This window comes from Poecilia formosa, unplaced genomic scaffold (genome assembly GCF_000485575.1).
Source record: "Poecilia formosa unplaced genomic scaffold, Poecilia_formosa-5.1.2 Scaffold448, whole genome shotgun sequence".
NCBI classification, from domain to species: Eukaryota; Metazoa; Chordata; class Actinopteri; order Cyprinodontiformes; family Poeciliidae; genus Poecilia; species Poecilia formosa.
In genome coordinates this window covers 117,158-136,381 of record NW_006800387.1, presented here as the reverse complement: position 1 = coordinate 136,381, position 19,224 = coordinate 117,158, and the positions used below count along the sequence as shown (strand labels likewise).

Genomic DNA, 19,224 nt, shown 5'->3' with positions numbered 1-19,224 from the left:
TATATATATATATAAACTGTGCTTTGTGCATAACAGAACTGCAGAAGTGTACTCTGCCATTGCTGCTCTGATGACAAACAGAGCTATAGGTCGGTGTGCAGTGATTGCTAACCTCTTTGCAATGCAGGTTATAAATGATTGCATTTTTGTAATAGCTTCTCTCTTCTGTTTTAAGCCTGTGATTTGAAAACGGTTTATTATTTGTCCCTAATAATAAACTTACGGAGAGATTGTTTTCTGAAAAGGTCGCACAGAAAAAGAAAAAGGCTTGCTCAGCTGAACATTAGCCCTATTTTGTTTTAATGTAGATCTTTCTTATCCACAAAGTTGCTTTCTGCAGGCTGTCAACCTCACTCCAGTCCTGTTCGGCACATGCAAGGGTGCGCCTATCCAATTGGACTGGCATCACGGCTATGGAATGCTGAAGTCCACATTTTTCCCATTCAGCAAGGAAAAACGGTCTTTCAAAGCCAATCAGCTAGAAATTTTGCTTTGTTTTTATTTTCAACTGAACTTCCTGGAACCTATTATGGAGCTGTCCGGGATGTATATTTAGCTATGGCAACACAGGGCCTCCTCGCCCATTTGCGCCACTGGTCATGTCACCTCTGATAAACAGAAAAACAATTGGCTATCCCTTTTGTCACCTTAAAGAAACCAAGGCACTGTGTTCCTGAGTGTAAATAACATAACATGCTTGCAAACACCACAAGTATTCCTGTGCACATTTAGAGGATATCTTCAGAACAAAATATTCAACTTCTACTTTTCAGTGGCTGAAAGTCACAATTAAAAAAAACTGTTATAAACTGCTCCTATATACGTACTTTGAAAGAAATGCAAATATTTAGGATGTACTTAGCACTGACAGTGGGTTCCGATCAAAAGCCATAGAGGTATGTGGAACAGTCAGACAAAGGTGAGAAACAAACACGTCTACAAATGCAGTTGACGAATGTTAAGGTTGAAAACAGATCAAGCTGTAGAAATTATAGAAGCAAGTATAGCTGTAACGATTCCTCGAATGATTCGAGTACCTCGATTATTGAAATTCCTCGAGGAAAATTTATCTGCCTCGAAGCTTCGTTTAGTTATTGTTTATTATTTAGCGCACTGTGTGCTGGCCGGGTCAATATTTACGTTGTGCAGCGCTCTCATTTCTGCCTATGAGTTGTTGACGAAAGCTAAGCTAAGCAGCATGACGCCCAATTTTCAAGTTTTATCCGGGGTACTGTTTATTGATTGATGATAATGTCCGGGTTTTTATAGATTTTTGGGTGACCAATATGCATCCTTAAAATGACTGGCGCAATGCCTGAAGTACAGCAGTTTTTCTCCTCCTGGAGCTGCTTCCTGGTGGTGGGAGAGAGAGCTGCAGGTGTGAGCACTCTTCCCCACCACGGGCAGCACTTGTGTAGACGATGAACGTAAGTGTAGCTTTACGGACGAACCGGAAAATAAATTTCATATCATCCCAGTCTCAACAAATGGGTGGCGGAGCGCATCGTGACGGTACATAGCTGGTAGATGAGTTTCTGTGTGTGATGAACGAAGGTGTCAAATCCCGTCACTAACATGGACAGAAACACTATAAATGTTTGGGCAAGGTGAGAGTTCATCTATTAAACTGACTGAAGATGAATACATAAACCAAGAGCTGGAGAATAGACATTTTTTATCAGTATTTGTTAGCCTGCCTCTAATTAAACGATTTGACTAGAACGAGCAAACCTGTTCTGACATGATCCAATTAATCACAGCCGTAAGATTCATGATAAAAATATCACAGAATGACAGACTCATTAAAAAACAAAATCAGACAGTCTAACTGAAATGTTTCAATCAAATATGTTGGTCATAGCAAAAGTGACTGTAGTAGGTGGCACATATATTTTTTTTATTCCTAGCTTAACAAAATTTCTTCTGGCCCATGTCACCATTTTCAAATCCCCAGTGGACAGAGTACAGAAACACAGCAGCATTTCTTTTTATATTTGGGTGTCAATTTAGGAAACAATCAACATAAGAAGTACAGTGCATGTTTAGTATCTCTGAGGATCTAAGCTACAGATCAGCCTCGGTGCAATGCTTTACTAATTGGGTATGTGTATTACAATGTCTGTGGACACAATACCCTTATGGGGCATGAAATAACAAGCAGCTGTGTGTCAGGAGACTGTATGTGCACATACAGGAGACTGTGTCCGTGTGTGGGTGAGTGTGTGTGTGTGTGCGTGTAATAGCTGCTGGGAGGTTTATTAACCCAGTCCATCAAGGCTGAGTGGGATTCACACTGAGACACTGAAGGCTTAAGGATGCGAGTGCCACACCAGGCAAGACAATACTTCCCTGAAATACTAATATGGGCTCTGATTTCCAACCACAACACTAAACCTCCTCCCCACAACCAGAGCAGGGACCTCCAAGCCAGATCTGTCTCCTACTGCGCAGATGCTTTGATGTTCAGCTGAGGACATTTTAAAAACAGCAGCCTCAATTGCTCAGCGTTGACTTTCTACATACCCACAGCAGTGTGATGTCACACACAGCTGCAAAACATATTTTTTGATGAAAGCTCCTGAACAAGGTCCCTTATATTAAAATAAACTAATATATAAACTAATATACAAGGTTTCCCCCAGAAAACTTGCTAAGCCCAGTGGTTGGGCGCTAGGACAGTTATTCATGCAGCGGAACGTTTTGTTTTTGCAGCGTTGTGTTTTTGAGTTAAAAAATGTTTAAAGTTGACAGGAAATTTGAAAATATCACTTGGTAATTATGTGTTACTGAAAGATTGGAAGATTAATACCTGAACACCAACTGTAAAGTCTTAAAAAGGGCAAACATTTTAAAAGGACTTAAATAAATTAAGCAGTGCTTAGCCTGGTGAGGCCACGAGTAAAGTCTGGTGGCTCACCAGGCTTATAATACACTGGGGGAAACAATGAATTTATATCATTTCATTACCAGCTCATAATCCGACTAAATAGTTCTACACAAATTTAGACAAAACAAAGCAGCTATATGTGGAAGAAAAAGTTATGACTTAATGGCAAGCAGACATTTGCCAGATATCATGAATGATTTTCAGAAAGTTTAGCAGTGATGGTAGAGCAGCAAAACAAAAAAAAAATTACAATGACATATATTCTTGATGATCTCAATGAATTCAAATAGTCATCTCCTCCCTGTGGTTTAAAATTAGAGACACCCCAATTTACACAATGAAAACCTACACCTGTCACCTTTAGAAATTGTCAATACCAACTGGATAGTCAATCTTGAAAATGCTTTTCAGCCAGTCAACATGTCACCACATGCCAGCCATGAGCCTGTTTTAGAGCTGACCACAATGGAAGACTCGTTTCAGCATCCAAGGGTGTTGATACATTCCAAACTCCCCTAAAGCCTACCGTTTTATTGATGATCCAAACTCCACGGGGAGTAATTAAAGCAACACTAGGCTGAAAGACCTAAAGTATGGTAAGTACATCGGGGTTTTTTTTTGTTTTGTTTATTTTAATACAGGACATCTCTCAGAAAAGAAAGGATAAAAACATCCAACGAAATAAAATACAGTGAATAAACGCTTCAAAAAACAAACATCAGACACTGAGAGGGGTGATTGATAAGATATTATCCTGTTATTACTGTACACAATATCAACATTCAAACTGTGTTCATGCACCTGAACACCGTTTTATTAATTAGAATAGATAAGGATTTTTTTTAACATTGAGGTTTTCTGTGTTAAGTTTTGGGCACTTATTGAAATTAAATTAAAATATGTTTTGTTTGTTTCGATTTGTAAGCAGAAACAATGGTAACATGTTTGTTGCGTTTCTCCCAATTTAGTTCTACCTTAATTTAAGAAGTCTGTCTTTTATTGTTCATACTGGAGTGGTTTAGTTATTTCTGATGCACAATAATTAAAGAAGCTTCAACTAACATTAATCTGAGCATATCAGAAAGACCCCGGGCTGGGATTCGAACCCAGGACCTTCTTGCTGCAAGGCAACAGTACTACCAACTCCACCACTGTAGCGCTGCATGGCCCCTAACAAAACAAAACATCATGTTTGGGTTATTTCATTTTGTGTCCATATGAGATTATTTATTCCGAATACATTTTAATCAGTTCAAGGAATTTTGCGTATGTAAACATAGCTGCAGACGGTACTGCAGCGGAGGATTATGGGTTGTATAAAGCAGAAAAGCAATGCCAGCTGTGTGGTCATTTTTTTCCACAGTGTAAAAAATGGTAGGGAAACATAGCTGAAAAATCTGTTATCAGACATAACAGCAACATTAATAGCAGTCAAAAAATTTTCATATTGGTGCTTTGCTGTTTAATACAATAGGGAAAGCCTTTCAGTTCTACTAATTTTGGCTAATGACTGAATAAAATTAAATTACACAATCGTCATATAGAGCAATCTCATCTTGATTTAGTAAAAACTAGAATGTTGTGGCTTTGCCTTTATTAAATGATTGTTGTATCACCATTCTAGCTGTCTGTTAGTTTAACAGCCTTTTAAGCTGTTTTTTTTTTTTTTTTCTTTTTTTGGCTGTTGAAAGTTTGGCCTTTGAATCTGCATCTCTTATACCTGATAACCTTTGGTTGTTGTCCTTGTAATACACTTTATGTGGCTTGAGTTGTTTTGGAAAAGTGATATATAAATAAATTTGACCTCAATTCATTCAACCATACAGATTCCAGGTAGTCACATTCAAAATGTCTTATGGCTTGTAAAGCGGCAGCTTCAAGGACTCAGTGTCACTCCCCGTCTATTCATTTCCTATGAAACTTGTCTGCCGAGGTGGCAATTGCTTGACGAGAGGCATGATTCATGCATGTGAAATTTTGAGCTTGTGCACGCATATGTGCACACGCAGGCTAATTACACGACAAGAAAGTTTAAAAATCTTCAGCTTCTGTCGCCATCGCGTATGTTGGCTTCACCCTGAGTGGCAGAAAACCTTTGCCTTTTGCTGTCATTCGTTGAGCCCATTACACTTACTACTCTCCTAAATCATGTAACTATGATGAGTTATAACAAAGACGCAGGTTTTTCAAGAAACCACCCTACAAAATTAGCTGTAATTTATTTATTTTTTGGATGAATCTAGTTCTGAGAAATTCAAAGCTTTGACTAAACTGAGTCGGTGTAAATGTAGAGTGTTTGTTTTACGTACAAGGATTGCCCAGGCTGACCTCCACCTATTCTCCTTTCGGTCTTTGGGTTTATAAGGGCCAGTGTGTTGTGTTCATGTTTATCCAGGCTTCCTGTCAGCACATCCAAATCCCCCGTGGAACCTTCAAACCTCTCTTGCATCAAACCTCTAAGCTCTCTCAGCGCCTGAAATCGGCCCCATCCCGCCCTGCCTCCAACTGAATACACACACCCCGACCAGGATGATTAATAGCCCTCTGCTCGGACTCTTCATCCACTCAGCACATTGTTTAGAGCCTCTGAAACAGGACAACACTTGCATCCCCTCTTCACACTAGACTTAAGCCGCGCCTGTCAGTCCCCGGTTAGGGACCTGTTAACTGACCAAATTTATAGCTACTAACTAGCACTAGATGGCACCCAGTCTGAGGAGGGGGACAACTGCTGGGCCAAATGCTGTAAAATACCTGCCTCATGCATGGGTCTCCCATCATAACTCACTACTGCAGCATGATGCAGCTCAGCTTTTATGAAAAGTGTGATTTTTAGCTAAAGTTACTTAGATGAGCAAGGTTTGAAGATTACATAATTGTTAAAATCCCCTGAGAATGAAGAGTTGCAGAACTGTAGCGTTTGACTAAAACTGAATCCAAAGTCCCGAGTCCTTTAAAGGGAAGAACACACCAAGATCTCTGGCTCTTGTAACTGCCTGACAAAAGTACACCTTTTAGAGTGTCACCCTAATACGTCAAAAACAAAATAGCTTCACTGGGAAAAATGTAAAGAATATAGCCTTGTAACTATTGTACTGGTGTGGCATGAAAAGCCAGAAAGCAACAATAATTATTTGAAAGCAAATCCAGTGTGGAATGAAAAACTTATTTTAAAATGAATGTTTTTTTTGTTGTTGTTTGTTTTTCAGATAAGTTGCTGTCGATTATTAAATGGTAATTTAATAGGAATTTTAACTTATTGGTGATCCACCCAGGAACAATTAAATGATACCCCACAACAGTTAAAGAAACCTTACAAATTTTATGCACTGTAAATAAAGCAAATGATGTATCTAAGGAAATGGAAAAATGAAGCTGTTTAATTATAAAAAATCACAAAAATAAATAAATTGATTAATTAATTAAATTCACTACACCTTAGTATACTTGTTTTAACTTATAATAAAAACATTATATTGCGAAAACATCGCCACTAAAGTCATTCTTATTAGACATTAGGGAGGAAAGCGCCTGTTCGGTTTGTGGTCTTTTATGTCCTTTAAATAACACTGACAGGAATGAGAATCTAACATGTGATCTCCAGCTCAAAGCCGGGAGACAGAGAGCCCTCAAAGCAGACATGCCGAGCATTACAATGAGGCAGATTCTCCCATCTCAGAATGGAATCGAGAGTAAACAATTTTGAATAAGTGGCTAAGCGACATGAATTATGGTTCTTTCTCCTCGGCATTGGCCAGCTGCCTTGTCCTGCTTCAATTGGGAATGATATATGTGCAAAGATCAGGTGGCACAGAGCAGGACGCGAGGGAATGACGGCTAAAGGAATGGGTGAACAGCTACAACCAGATGCCAAGTGCTTGGACGAAACCCCCCTGGGGTCCGCCAGTCCCGGTCTGACCACAGCTGTGGATTGACACAATACAGAAATACACACACTTGACCTTGGCATGAAACAAATAGAAACGGCATGTGCACAATCTCTCTATATGACCGACATGATGGTAACATTTATAGATAGTAATGGTCTTGAATATCTAGTTTAGATGAGAAAGAATCTTTTGTTTTTTCCTTTCCGACAGTAGTCAAAGCAAATAAATAGACCACTCTTGTGGAGACTAGGCATGCGCGGGTTACTGGTTTCAAGGTACACTGTGTTATAAAAATTTATCCGTCATACCGTCCCTGTGGTACAAGCATTTTTTTTTTCCTGTCTGGTCAGAGATAAAGTGGAGGTCAAATCCCAGCATGTGTGCAGCAGCAGTATCACGACACCCGCCTCCTCCCCAAGCACCCATGTATAGCTACTAACTCTGCAAGTTCAGGCAAGTCCCCCCAAAGTCACTTATTCTAAAAGAATAACATCCGCTATAAGGGAATACCATAACAAGACAAGGAAACATGGAGGAAGAAGGTTGCCTTATGTGCAAAACGTGCTTATGAATAGCGGCAGCCAGAGAAGGTGGACATGATCCCACATCTAGCTAAATTCAAGCTAAAGTTTGAGCTGTCTTGAAATGAACAAGCTAATGTTATCATGTAGCATTAATGAAACAAATATCACCATGTTACTGTGACACATTATGCTCGTCAGAACTAGTCTGCACGAGTGTTTTGGACTTGATAGATTTAACTCATTTTGAGTTAAAGGCGAAAGTACCAACTCTGTCTTCTAAAACCCCCAGTTGGTTGTGGCAGACGGATGCTTGTACTGAGCCAGGTTCTGATTCTGCTAGAGGTTTCTTCCTGTTAAAGGGGAGTTTTACCTCAAGCATACTCGGTGTGTGGGATTGATGTAAAGTCAACAACAACCTGCTGTTCCAGGATGAGTGAATGCTGTAAGTCAATGATTCAATGCAACCTGCTGGGTTTCCTTAGTCAGAAACGTTTTTTTAACCAACTTGGATGAACTGAACTCGACTCGGATAAATTGTATGCATGATTAATTTATTATTATTTTTTTTTTTAAAGTTCTCTGAGATGACACTATTGTGAATCGGCACTATATAAAAAACCTGATAACCAAACAGCTGTTTATCCAGTTCTACTTTGGAAAAACTAGAAAAGGAATATAGCAAAAGTCAGCTGAAGGTAATAAAATAATATTCTTCAATATTTGGAGTACAACAGAACACAACCCTCTGTTATGTGCCTCTGGTGTGGTGCTAGTGATTCAAGTCAATTAGAGGTGTGCTTGTAAATTTTGTTGGTTTCAGCTGAGAAAAAAAAAAAGAGAAAGAAGCTGTCAGTCAAAAACCCACTCTGGCTATGTGTCTGGGGGGCTGCAAAGTCCTCTAAATCTGTATCTCTATGAATAAAAATGAAGGGATTTAGGAGGAGACCGTTTCTTCTGCAGACTTGTCAAAATCTGACCTTCGCAGCAGCAGAGGGGGTTGACTAGAAAGGAGAAGGAAAGACTTGACGATTTGAACCGATAAGGCTCAGTGGCTACTGCATAAAGAGATGAAACTGGGGGGGAAAGAGAGAAAAAAATTGAATTAATGAAAAGCAGCTCTACACAACATGTCGTTATCTGAACTACAGCAAAAGGAAGAAAATAAAGGGGCATATACAGAGGGCCATTAGTCAGCTTTGGGAATGGCTCGTCGAATCACGTTACAGACATCCGTAACGAAAGTATTGGTAGTTACAAAAGAGGTCAAAGAAAGAGATATTATCCTTCTAGTGCTTCTGCCAAAGATGCTCAAATAGATCACATGATCAGTATGTGGAAAAACATTTAAAAAATACTTTGCTGACTCAACAACAACCTTTACACATGGAATACTTGAGTAGGGCAGTAGAAACTGAGCTTGGCAGAATCTCCAGAGCTAGAATTTGTATCACGATGCAGGTAATATGACCTTTTTATGGTATTAACAAGTCATGCCATTGCAGCAATACTGATAAATATTGTGGTGACAATATTAGTGCAATAAAAATGACTCTGTCCTTACATCCGTCTTTCTCATGTGTGCTTCCAACACTGACCATCAGCATAGATAAACACTGTGTGAACAGGTGTGGACTTCTGCTGCGGTGAGTCTCCATCCGATAGGCTGAATATTTTTATTGCAATGCAAAATGTGTACTCAGGACACAATCACGTTCTGCAGGATATTTTAATGATTCTTAGGCTTTGAACATGTGGGCAAAAAAATACATCCCGAACAGTTCACGTTAGAGAGTGTGTTTAGGTGGAAAGAGTGTGAAGTTCCTCTGCCTGCCAATGTGATTGAACAGCCGCCACTCTGTCCTCCAGGGTCTTGCTTGGTGCAATGCATTGAACAAAAATGAGTGTACACCAGACACATCGTTGGTGCTTCTATGCGTTGGCCTCCTCGTGGCTACACCATTGCATCAAATTTTTCAAAGAGTTACTGTAGAAGGTGATGGCAGGAAGGATTTCCAGTCTCATGAAGAGGATGATCAGGTTTGTCCATAATTTTCTTGATTTTATGAAGAATCATCTCTACAGGTTCCACAGTCGTCCCCAGAACAGAACCAGCCTTCATTACCAGCTTGTTGAGCTCCCTCAGGTCCCTGGCTCTGATGCTGCTGCCCCAACAGATGACAGCAGAAGAGATGACACAACAACAGACTCATAGAAGATCTGCAGCATCTTGCTACAAACCTTGAAGGATCTTAGCTTCCTCAATAAGTACATCCTGCTCTGTCCCTTCTTACAGACGGCTTCACTGTTGCATCTCCAGTCCAGTCTGTTGTCCAGATGAACACTGAGGTATTTATATTCCTCAACCACCTCCACTCCTTCTTCCATGATGGAAATAATGTTCGATCTTGTTTCTACCAAACTCTACAATCATCTCCTTTGTTTTCTTCACATTCAAGATGAGGTTATTGTTTCCACACCATGACACAAAGCGGTCCACCAGTTCTCAGATTCTTGTCCATCTCATTGTCATGTTGGAAAAAGTAGCAGATAGACACATCTACTGTATTAACAACTAAAGAACTTCCTTTTTATTTTATTTTTTTTACTGACTTTACCAGAACATCTTAATGCCATACTTCAGGGCATTCTCTATTCTGTTGCATTCATACAACAGCAGTTACTGGATACACTGCTGGCATAGAAAGTCTCAAACATTCTTGTTATGACAGATTTGCCTTAGTTTTTTTTTTTGTTTTTTTTCCTTTTTTGCAAAACTGCAAGTTGATGCTGGACTGAAGCTATTGATAAATAAGAAATAAAGTTGCTATTATGGTCTATTGAATGCCTATATCTGTGGGTTCAATTCCCTTACTTCAAAACACTTCAAACATGGAAATAAACACGCTGAAAAGCAAAAGTTTTAAAAACAAAAAATAAATTCCAAGTATAAAATGATAAGGCCTGAACTTCATGGAACTGACTTTTTGGAAGGAAAGAAGGAAGAGCTGAAGCATGTTAACACATGGTGAACGACTGCCCCATTTTCAACTGTGCTGCCATTGTTAGAGAGATGAGAAAAGATCTTATATTTTCCAGGAGTTGAGGGAAACATTTTTTTCCTGCTTTGAGAAAGGAGGGACAACACTTCCTTTCCCAGAACAATTTATCTCCCTTCTTGACAAGACTCCCTGCTATATTTACCCAACTAAAATTGCAGATGATATACTTCCAGCTGCAACACTCTCCACCTCCATAGCACATGCTCCTGTCAATCAGAGATTTCAACAGAGCAGAAGTGCCAGTGAACCCCCTTAAAGATGTGGAGTATGTTATAGTGAGAATGGAATATGCAAAAATAAGGGCAGAAGAAAAAAAAAAAAGAAACTTGCAACAACGCATTTCTTTTGCTGGTTGTTGTTTTTTGTTGTTGTTAAAGGGAGCAAAGATCTTGGTTAAAACGAATAGAATGTGGACAGCTGGGTCATTTTTGTGCTTCGAAGCCACAGCAAAACATAGCACAACAAGAGTTTATAGCAAAATTTCTGCTCGTCTGCATGAGCTGCAGTTATCTAAGCTCCGTTTGTCTCCAATCAGCCCTAAGAAACCAACTAAAGGCAATGTATTGTTAGGGTCTGAGATTAAAGAAGGAATAAGATCCTCAAGCATCCATGACAAACTTTTTCTAAATGAAAGAAAATACTTGGCTTCCGTCCTGATTAAATAATGCAGTGGTATTTGGAACAACAAGAATGTTGGGTTTTTTTTGTGATTTGAAAGAAAGAGAAAGTATGGGATGGAGAGAAGGGGGAAAAAAAGAAGGAAAGGGTACAAGGAGGGTTAACGTTGTGTGGTGAATTCCTCCTCAGCCAGCAGTGCCTGTCCATCTCAGAGAGCAACAGGCATTCCCTGGAGGAAGGCTAAAGCTGCAGGACCCTACATTTCCACTGAGCTCCATGTGTTACATCTTATTGCCCACATCTCTTATGCACAGGGGCCACAGTATTGTGGGACCTGGCCGCAACTTTCATGGCCAAGACGTGCAGGGCCAGAACTAAGAGCCACGCTGAAGCGTTACCATATTTTCCAGCCAGAAGAAACACGCAGGTGCAGTACAACAAAGGACATACTGAATGATCCTAAAAGCATAGGTTGTATCTTTCAACCTGGCAAACCCAACTTCTACACTGGCTTTCACAGAGACTTCATGACACTGAACTTACCTCTTATGTTGTTGAGTATTTCCTTGAGATGGCCGAAGCTGTTCAGTAATGGGTCTTGTTCTTCATCCTGACCAGAGAAACGCAATTAGAGGTTGTTGAGGTGCAGTTCTGTTCGAAACACTCGTTTCTTTGCCAACTCAACTTTAATATGGACGACTCAATAATTAGAACGTACCAGTGAAGTATGGTTATTCCATCGAGAGTTTCTCTTAATAGCGCCAACAACTGTGGTTATTTCACCTTGGACAATGTAGATGTTTTTGTCCACCATGCTGCTTCTCTAGTAAGAGATGAATAACACAAGGCAATTCAGTTTAGAGCGTTCAAAATGAAAACAAGGGCTGGAAAACAACTATTCTGAATTCACTTTGACAGTTATTAGACATTGTTCCCAATAATAATCTCCACATGATTTCTAATCTATATAGTACAGAGCATAGAAATTTCACAAAGTAAATTCCTTTGGAGCATTTCAGGGTTTTTGTAACACCAGTTTTTAGTTAAAATTAATTTTGTTAGTATACACATTAATGCAATTTTTCACAAAGTCATCAGGGTTTCCCTGCGCATTGTTTATTTATTCAAGTTTTTTTTTTATGTTTGCTTTTTTAAGATTTTATAGTTGGTGTTTAGGTATTAATCTTCCAATAACACATATTCATCAAGTGATATTTTCAAGTTTCCTGTCATTTCAACATTTATAAACTCAAAAACACGACAGTCCGCTGGATGAATGACTGCCCTAGCACCCAACCGCCAGGCTTAGCAAGTTTTCCGGGGGAAACCTTGTAGAAGAATTTAAACGATCCTTCATTGTTCAAATGTAGGACTACTTAATCAAAACATTAATTAGCAGGGAGCTACCTACTGTTCTGATCAAGGTACAGTTTCTATGGATTGTCTTGGTTTATTCCTCAATCTGTTTAGGATGAAATGCATATACCTAGATCTGAAGCGAAGTGTGCAGCATATTTGGAGTAGTATTTTTGGAAAGTATGTAAATATGGATGTGTGAACAAGAAAATTAGAGATAATCAAGTTTAGTATTCAAGCCTCAATGACAGGAAACTTGAAAATATCACTTCATCAAGTGATGAAATATCAGTGATGAAATAGTGATGAAAAAGTGATGAAATATCAGTGATGAAATATCACTTGATAAAAGTGATATTTCTTTCACTTTCATCGAGTGAAAGTGTATTAGCATCAAGTGTATTAGCCTACCCCCAGTAGCCTAATGCACCCTACTGAGGGTATTAGCCTACTCCCAGTAGGCTAATAATCTACCTTGGCTCTACATACAGCCTTTATTTGCAACATTTTATCCCTGCCCAGCATTAATTGAAATGAATCTTAATTACATCTAAGGGATTTGTTTTTTCCTTCAGTAAGTTCACATTATTTTTAGATACACTATCGAAATATAAATATGCTTGATTAAAATAAACTTTTAGTAGTAAAAGTTTCAATATCGGCTTTCTCCTTTTATTTGATCTGCATCAATTCTAGATATTTTATAGTTTTGCCCACGAAATGCCTGAGACTTATTTCTATGCCTAATTCTTCCATAAACTGATCTGCTACATCTTTTGAGCATGAGACATTAAGTTATAATGAAACAATTTCTCATTTCTTTTTTGATTCAATCCTTTCTTCTTCTTTTTTTTTAGAGTAGTGACAGAAACAGATTTTCTTCCAATGTGTTGGGTGATCAGTCTGTTTTGCTTTTATGTAATGATTTATGACTGTCTGAAAAATAAACAGGTAGGCAAACAAATTCAACAACACAGTGGGTATGGAATAGTAATCCACAAGGCACTGGATGATATTACAACGAGGTAAATTAAACAACATTAACCAAACAGTTTAGTTTTTAAACAGCTGATATTCAGAAACGTTTATGTCATTGTAATACCGTGCTAACTGTTAGATTATCAGATATCATTTATTTGTGGCATATTCTGATATTACAATAGAAGCACGCAAATATATATTTCAGCTTTTACCAACAGGCTAAAGGGCGTTATGCGTTAACCAGTTGACAAATAATTAACAGTTGATGTGGCAGCTAGCACCTAGCTTCATTAGCTTGTGCTAGTCATGACTCCCTGACCTGCTCCAAATACGTTTCTCTGTCCCTGTTATTTTTTTAAGTGAACCTCGGTTGGACGCACACATATTTGCCCTGCTTAATGTCAGAACATTAAAGACAATTACCTTCCTTCGTGAGGCTGCTGATTCAAAGAAGGAGTCCTGGCGGAGCTGGTGCTGCCTTTTTTCGGCAAGCTAAACGGGCTAGTCGGACAACAGTGAATCAAGGAGACCAAAGTTCAGTTCACTGCCAGAAACAGACAAACCACAATACTCAGACATTCCACCGTGTGATGGCGTGATCTCTCTCATTAGTACACAATCAATAACTCCCTCAGAAACAGTTCATGGATGCACAGCTGAAAACACTTCCTGTAGCTGTTAGCCCGGCTTTGGTAAACACACTGACGTGGAAATGCTGTGCGTCGCTAACCTAACATGACGTTAAGTGTTTGATTGACATTTAAACAAATCATAACACACAAGCGTCACATATGTTTTTGAGATGCAATAATTTTGGCTCCAATTCAGTAATTAGAATGCAGTTATACTTCTGATATTCTGTAATGAACCGGATAGGTGTAGCTATTTTATTTTATTTTATTTTACTTTTTGTAAATCATTACAATATGACAAGGGCGGGACAAGATAATAAGTACGGGAGCAAGTTAGGTTGCACCTACCTTATGACGAAAGCCCGGCCTGCATCTTCGCTCTGGATGCATGCAGAACATAATCCCGTTTTAAGTCTGTGGAATCTCATTTATGTCATTTATTTAGCGGTCAGAGTTCAATGGTTAGCATAAATATAATCATGTGTGTCATGGTTTCATTTCGGCTGTTTCTCTCTATTATGATTAGAGTGTTTGCTTTGCCTTTAGTCCTGCAAGATTTCTTTCTTTGGATGCCACCCATTTTTTCTTCTTTGAATAAATAAATCATCAGGAAGATTTTTGACCTTCACCTTCTTTACCAGACTTTAGGGGGAAAAACTGACACCACTTTAAAAGTCTTATCTGGATAGGGTAAGATCTGGTGGATATTTCTTGAATTTCTTGGCCAAATCAAAGGAGGGGCAACTTTTTTCCAGAATGTGATTTTTCATTTATTCAGTTTATACTTCAGCAAAGTAATCTCTTGTATTCTTCCAGAATAAGGACTGCAGATGAGAATGAGCTTTTGTTACAATCTGGCACAGCACATTAAATGGTGACATTTACGTTGTCCCTTTTTACATAAAATTCGTTATCAGAAGATTTTTGTTTTGACGGAATGTGTGCTGTCCATGTAAATGACTCATAAATCTTATGCAGTTCACCAGTTTATTGAGAAAAAAATTACACATTGTTCTTCATAGTTGAAAGAAATTCAGGTTCACAACATTCATCAAGAGCAGAACTGCTAAATACAACATTTGAATATCACAAAAACTGTCAAAAAAGATGTTCTTACTAAACAACTGGATCCAATTGGATCCACAGCATTTTTTAGCTCCTCACTGTGCTGCTAAAATAGCTAAAATCCATGAATACTTGGATTCATAAATTTGGAGTCATGGATGTCTTCTAAAAATGTTTATAACCTCTCATTTTAATATTCCAAACACCAAACAATCCTTGATATGCACTCCTATCAGTGGAAACTGTGTAAGCATTACAGCAGGCTTTAGCATCTACAGCCTCACTTGTTTCTGCTCTCGAGGTACACCCAAGGTTCTGTTAGCCCAATGGTAATAAATACGCTGATAAATACACAATCTGATTATTTTGTGAAATATCCCAAAATAGCAGCAGATAAGAGGGAAAAGCTCAAGCTACATTCACCTGATATCTTGATAAAGTTATTTTTGTGTATACTGAGCATCACAGTGATCAGTACAATGAGCAGTGTAAAATGCTAGCAGTGTAAAAATGAGCTTTAGACACTTTATAATTTTATTTTAATAGGGCAATATTATGTGTTTTCCACCCAGATAGTGCCATTTTTGTAGGTCAATTAACTAACTATCTACATTCAGTTGTTATAAAAATGCTATATCAAATATGACTGAAAATAAATTTGATTTCTTAATTTTAAGCCTTGAAATTGGGCCTCTGGCTCTTTAACGAACTCTTGCTCTTTCTGACACTCTACTTTCAAGAAAGCATCACAACATCACTCCTTTATTAACCCTTTAGCAATGTTTTTACCAGTGTTGCACTGAGAAGTAGTTCATAACATGAGGTCAGCAGATGCAAAGTTTCACCAGGGGTTTGCTAATTGCTGCAAGCTAGTCTGAAGGAGCTGAGTGGGGTAGTCGGAGGGAAGGCGTGCTCTGTGAGGCAGACGCTTGGTAGCTTGGAAACTGCAGCCCTAAGGATGATCTTTGACCTCGAATGTGGCGCTCGGCTCCACCAGAAGATTTGCACAGTTAAATGGTTGCCATGGGAGATTAAAGAATTTCTCAAAACCCGCTTGAAAAAATCAAAGCAACACTCCAGGTATGGTTTTGATGAAGAAGTAACAACGATGTAAAGCTCAGAAAAGTCAATTTTGCATAATCTAAAGTCCTAAATAACTTTTGTCCGTTAAAATTTTAAATCTTTGTAGCATTTCACATCTGCATACAGTAATCATGTCATATCTTGTTGCCATAATTAATTTACATATGTTCTACTTAGAGCAAAGCTTTATCAAATTATATTAAAAAGTAAATACTTTCACAATTTTCTTTGCAAAAACACGTTCAAACGTGTCGGCCGAATAATTCTGAATAAGCAAAACACGACAGAAACAACAGTAAGACGAATACAACAATCAGTTGTTACACTAAAACATCAATGGAGCACAGGGCTTTTCATGGATGGGTCCCATTTTAATCCCGTAGTTGATTTTAGACTATTTGTCTTTGGTTGTCTTGTATTATCCGTCTTCAGACTTCAAATTGTTCATTGTCAAAGGTGAGGCTAATTGAATGTCGATCTAGCAAGCATAGATCAGATCTCTAAGAAAACTGTGATATGGCAAAACTTTTACAGCTTCCATTTGGAAATTATGTTCTTTGGATCAGTCATATTTTTCTGAAAAAACATCATGTTCTTATGATTATAATTTCAAAAGAAAGGGATTTAAAATGGTCACTCTTTGAATCCCCTCAAAATCTTTGGATGAAAGAACAATGATCAGTTTCTTAAGAAAAAAAAACAATCCTTTGACTGATTTTGACCCTTTAACAGGGTCAAAATCCTGTTTAAGGGTTTTGACCCTTAAACAGGATTGTATGTCTCATGTTCTGCAGATGGTCTTTTTGATTTTCAGATCCTTTTCATCTACTGTAAATCTTACTTACTATACTCATTTTATCTTCCCAATATACATTGTAAATAAGAAATTGTTCTTAATGTTTTGCCTTATGAAATAAAAGTTTAACTAACCATACACAAAGCTTGTTTATAATGACGTAGATCTTACCAAGATGTACAAATTTTTCAGCTAACGATGACCTTCTGTGCAAAAACATCATTTTACTTCTTCCTTTTAGATATTTTTGCTAAGGAAATTAGATAAATATCGGCCTCTTTGTGACCAGATAAAGTTAGAAATATATACACCAGATTTATCATGATATATCAGTGTTTTGTTTGGAAGATATGATGTTCCTCGACATCACAAAGTCTGTCATCATACCACTTGCATTCATTTCAATTCACAAGTCTGCAACTGATTTGATGCAAAACCATATGCCCATTTAACACAATTATTTGTAAGTTGTTCTGTATAATTTCACAAAACAACTCATATATGATTTGGTCATTTTATTTCTAAGTTATTACAGGCATCAGTTTTTTACATTAAAAAATTATTTATTCATGAATAATAAGGTGATAATAATATATTACCTGTTCAATAGTCTCAAATGACCCATGTTAAAGTGCATTTTTTAATTAGTTAGCTTAAAGGAGGCCTTTATGACTTCTCAGCACATAAAAGCAAACGTAACAGATGCTGAGTTTTATTCTATCCAAGCAAAAGAATGAACTTTAAGTTCATTTTTATGTACAATAACACAGAATTCACTCTCTTTTGGTGTCATAAATAAAACATTTTAACAGATCTTAACCAAGGTCACCACTTTGCCTATTACTGAAAGTTCAAATGCATTTCAACAATCTTGCATCATCTTAAAGAGGACAAGTTAGATTTGCGTTTTTGTCTTGCCTTGTTGTAATCGGATCATTAATCATTAAATTGCAATATCGATGTGGATCAACATATTGTTACCCCCCTTGTAACTAGGCCCATCCAAAACACATTCATTTTAAGTCAATGAAGTAATTGTCTTCAGTAGATAGAGGATGGTGCTGGTAGAAAGCACCTGAATAAAGAGGAGGTTTTTATCTCTGACAGAACAATCTTCATATTCCTTAACATATAAAAAAAACTAATGAAAAAACTGAAAAATTTAAACTAAGCTGACCAACTGAATGAGATTTCTGTCCACCTTTTCTTTCTCAGTACTACATTTAAAGACTGCATCTAGCTAAATTGCTTATTACTTTAATGTTAATGTAGATTGGTTGGACCTATCTCTTGACAGAGGAACACCTACATAGAGTACAATCAAGTTTATGTAAATACTGTGATGCCTCCAGCCATTTCATCACTCACTGCCCATCATGGCTAAAAGAGAAGGTCCTACTTACCCAGAAAACACCCAACTCAACCCAGTACTTGTCAAAACCAGACTGACAATATGTTCATATGTCATGCTTATTGATGAATGCATCAACAACTTAGGGGATCGTTTTCTTTTTTTTTTTAGTAAAGATACTAGCCTGTAAATACAAAAAATATGTTGGTCCACAGCTTTAAATATTGGAGTATGTTTGGCTACAACTTTCATTGGATGATCCTGTTGTGGTTGTGATCCTGTATGTTGGGGTTCACCCCAGTGAACAAGAGGATCTGCAGCCACATGTCTTGGACATGCAGGTGAAAAGAGGTGCGGCACTGTCCACTGATCACTAGTGGTGAGATGGTGCTGGTGGTCCCTGTCAGACCTGACAGGCCCAAGCGTATTAAAAAGATCTGCTGGTGAGATGGAGCTTTAATTCCCACTTCCAGGAGAACTCTGAACACGTTCCACTGGAGGTGGGGAACACTGAGTATGAATGGACCTTGTTCCATGAGTGGACCTTGTTCCATGCCTTCATTGTCGAGGCGACTTATTGGAGCTGTGGCTGCACAGTTGTCAGTGCCTGTTGCTGCAGCAACCCTGAAACCCGCTGGTGGACACCTTTGGTGAGGTATGCTGTCAGGCTGAAGAAGGAGTCCTATCAGGCCTTTTTGGTCTGTGGGACTTCAGAAGCAGACCAAGCGGCATGAGGCTCGAATGGTTGCTGAGGCTAAAACTCGAGAGTTCGGAGAGGCCATGGAGAAAGATTTCTATGTTCCTACCCTCATCTACTGGATTCATCTATCTTCAGTCATGAACTTTGGGTCATGACTGAAAGAATGAGGTCACGGATACAAGTGGTCAAAATTAGTTTTCTCCGTAGCGGGTCTGGGCTCTCGCTGCCCCTTCACATCCAGAGGAGCCTTCACGGCTCCACTGGACGTGAAGGTGAGGTGGA

At 38.4% G+C, this 19,224-nt stretch overlaps 1 protein-coding gene across 4 annotated transcripts in view; it reads right to left on the bottom strand.

Moving 5' to 3' along the window:
* gbf1 (golgi brefeldin A resistant guanine nucleotide exchange factor 1) overlaps positions 1 to 14,031 on the bottom strand; it is a 55,103-nt gene extending 41,072 nt beyond the window's left edge. For all 4 annotated transcript variants that reach the window (XM_007577614.2, XM_007577615.2, XM_007577616.2 and 1 more), the window contains exons 1-3: positions 13,739 to 14,031; positions 11,697 to 11,801; positions 11,522 to 11,588 (exon numbers count right to left, since the gene is read on the bottom strand). In XM_007577614.2, the coding sequence (XP_007577676.1) occupies positions 11,522 to 11,588; positions 11,697 to 11,792 (163 nt within the window). In that variant the 5' untranslated portion in view covers positions 11,793 to 11,801; positions 13,739 to 14,031. The remainder of the gene's footprint in view (positions 1 to 11,521; positions 11,589 to 11,696; positions 11,802 to 13,738) is intronic.
* Positions 14,032 to 19,224: the final 5,193 nt, after the last annotated feature.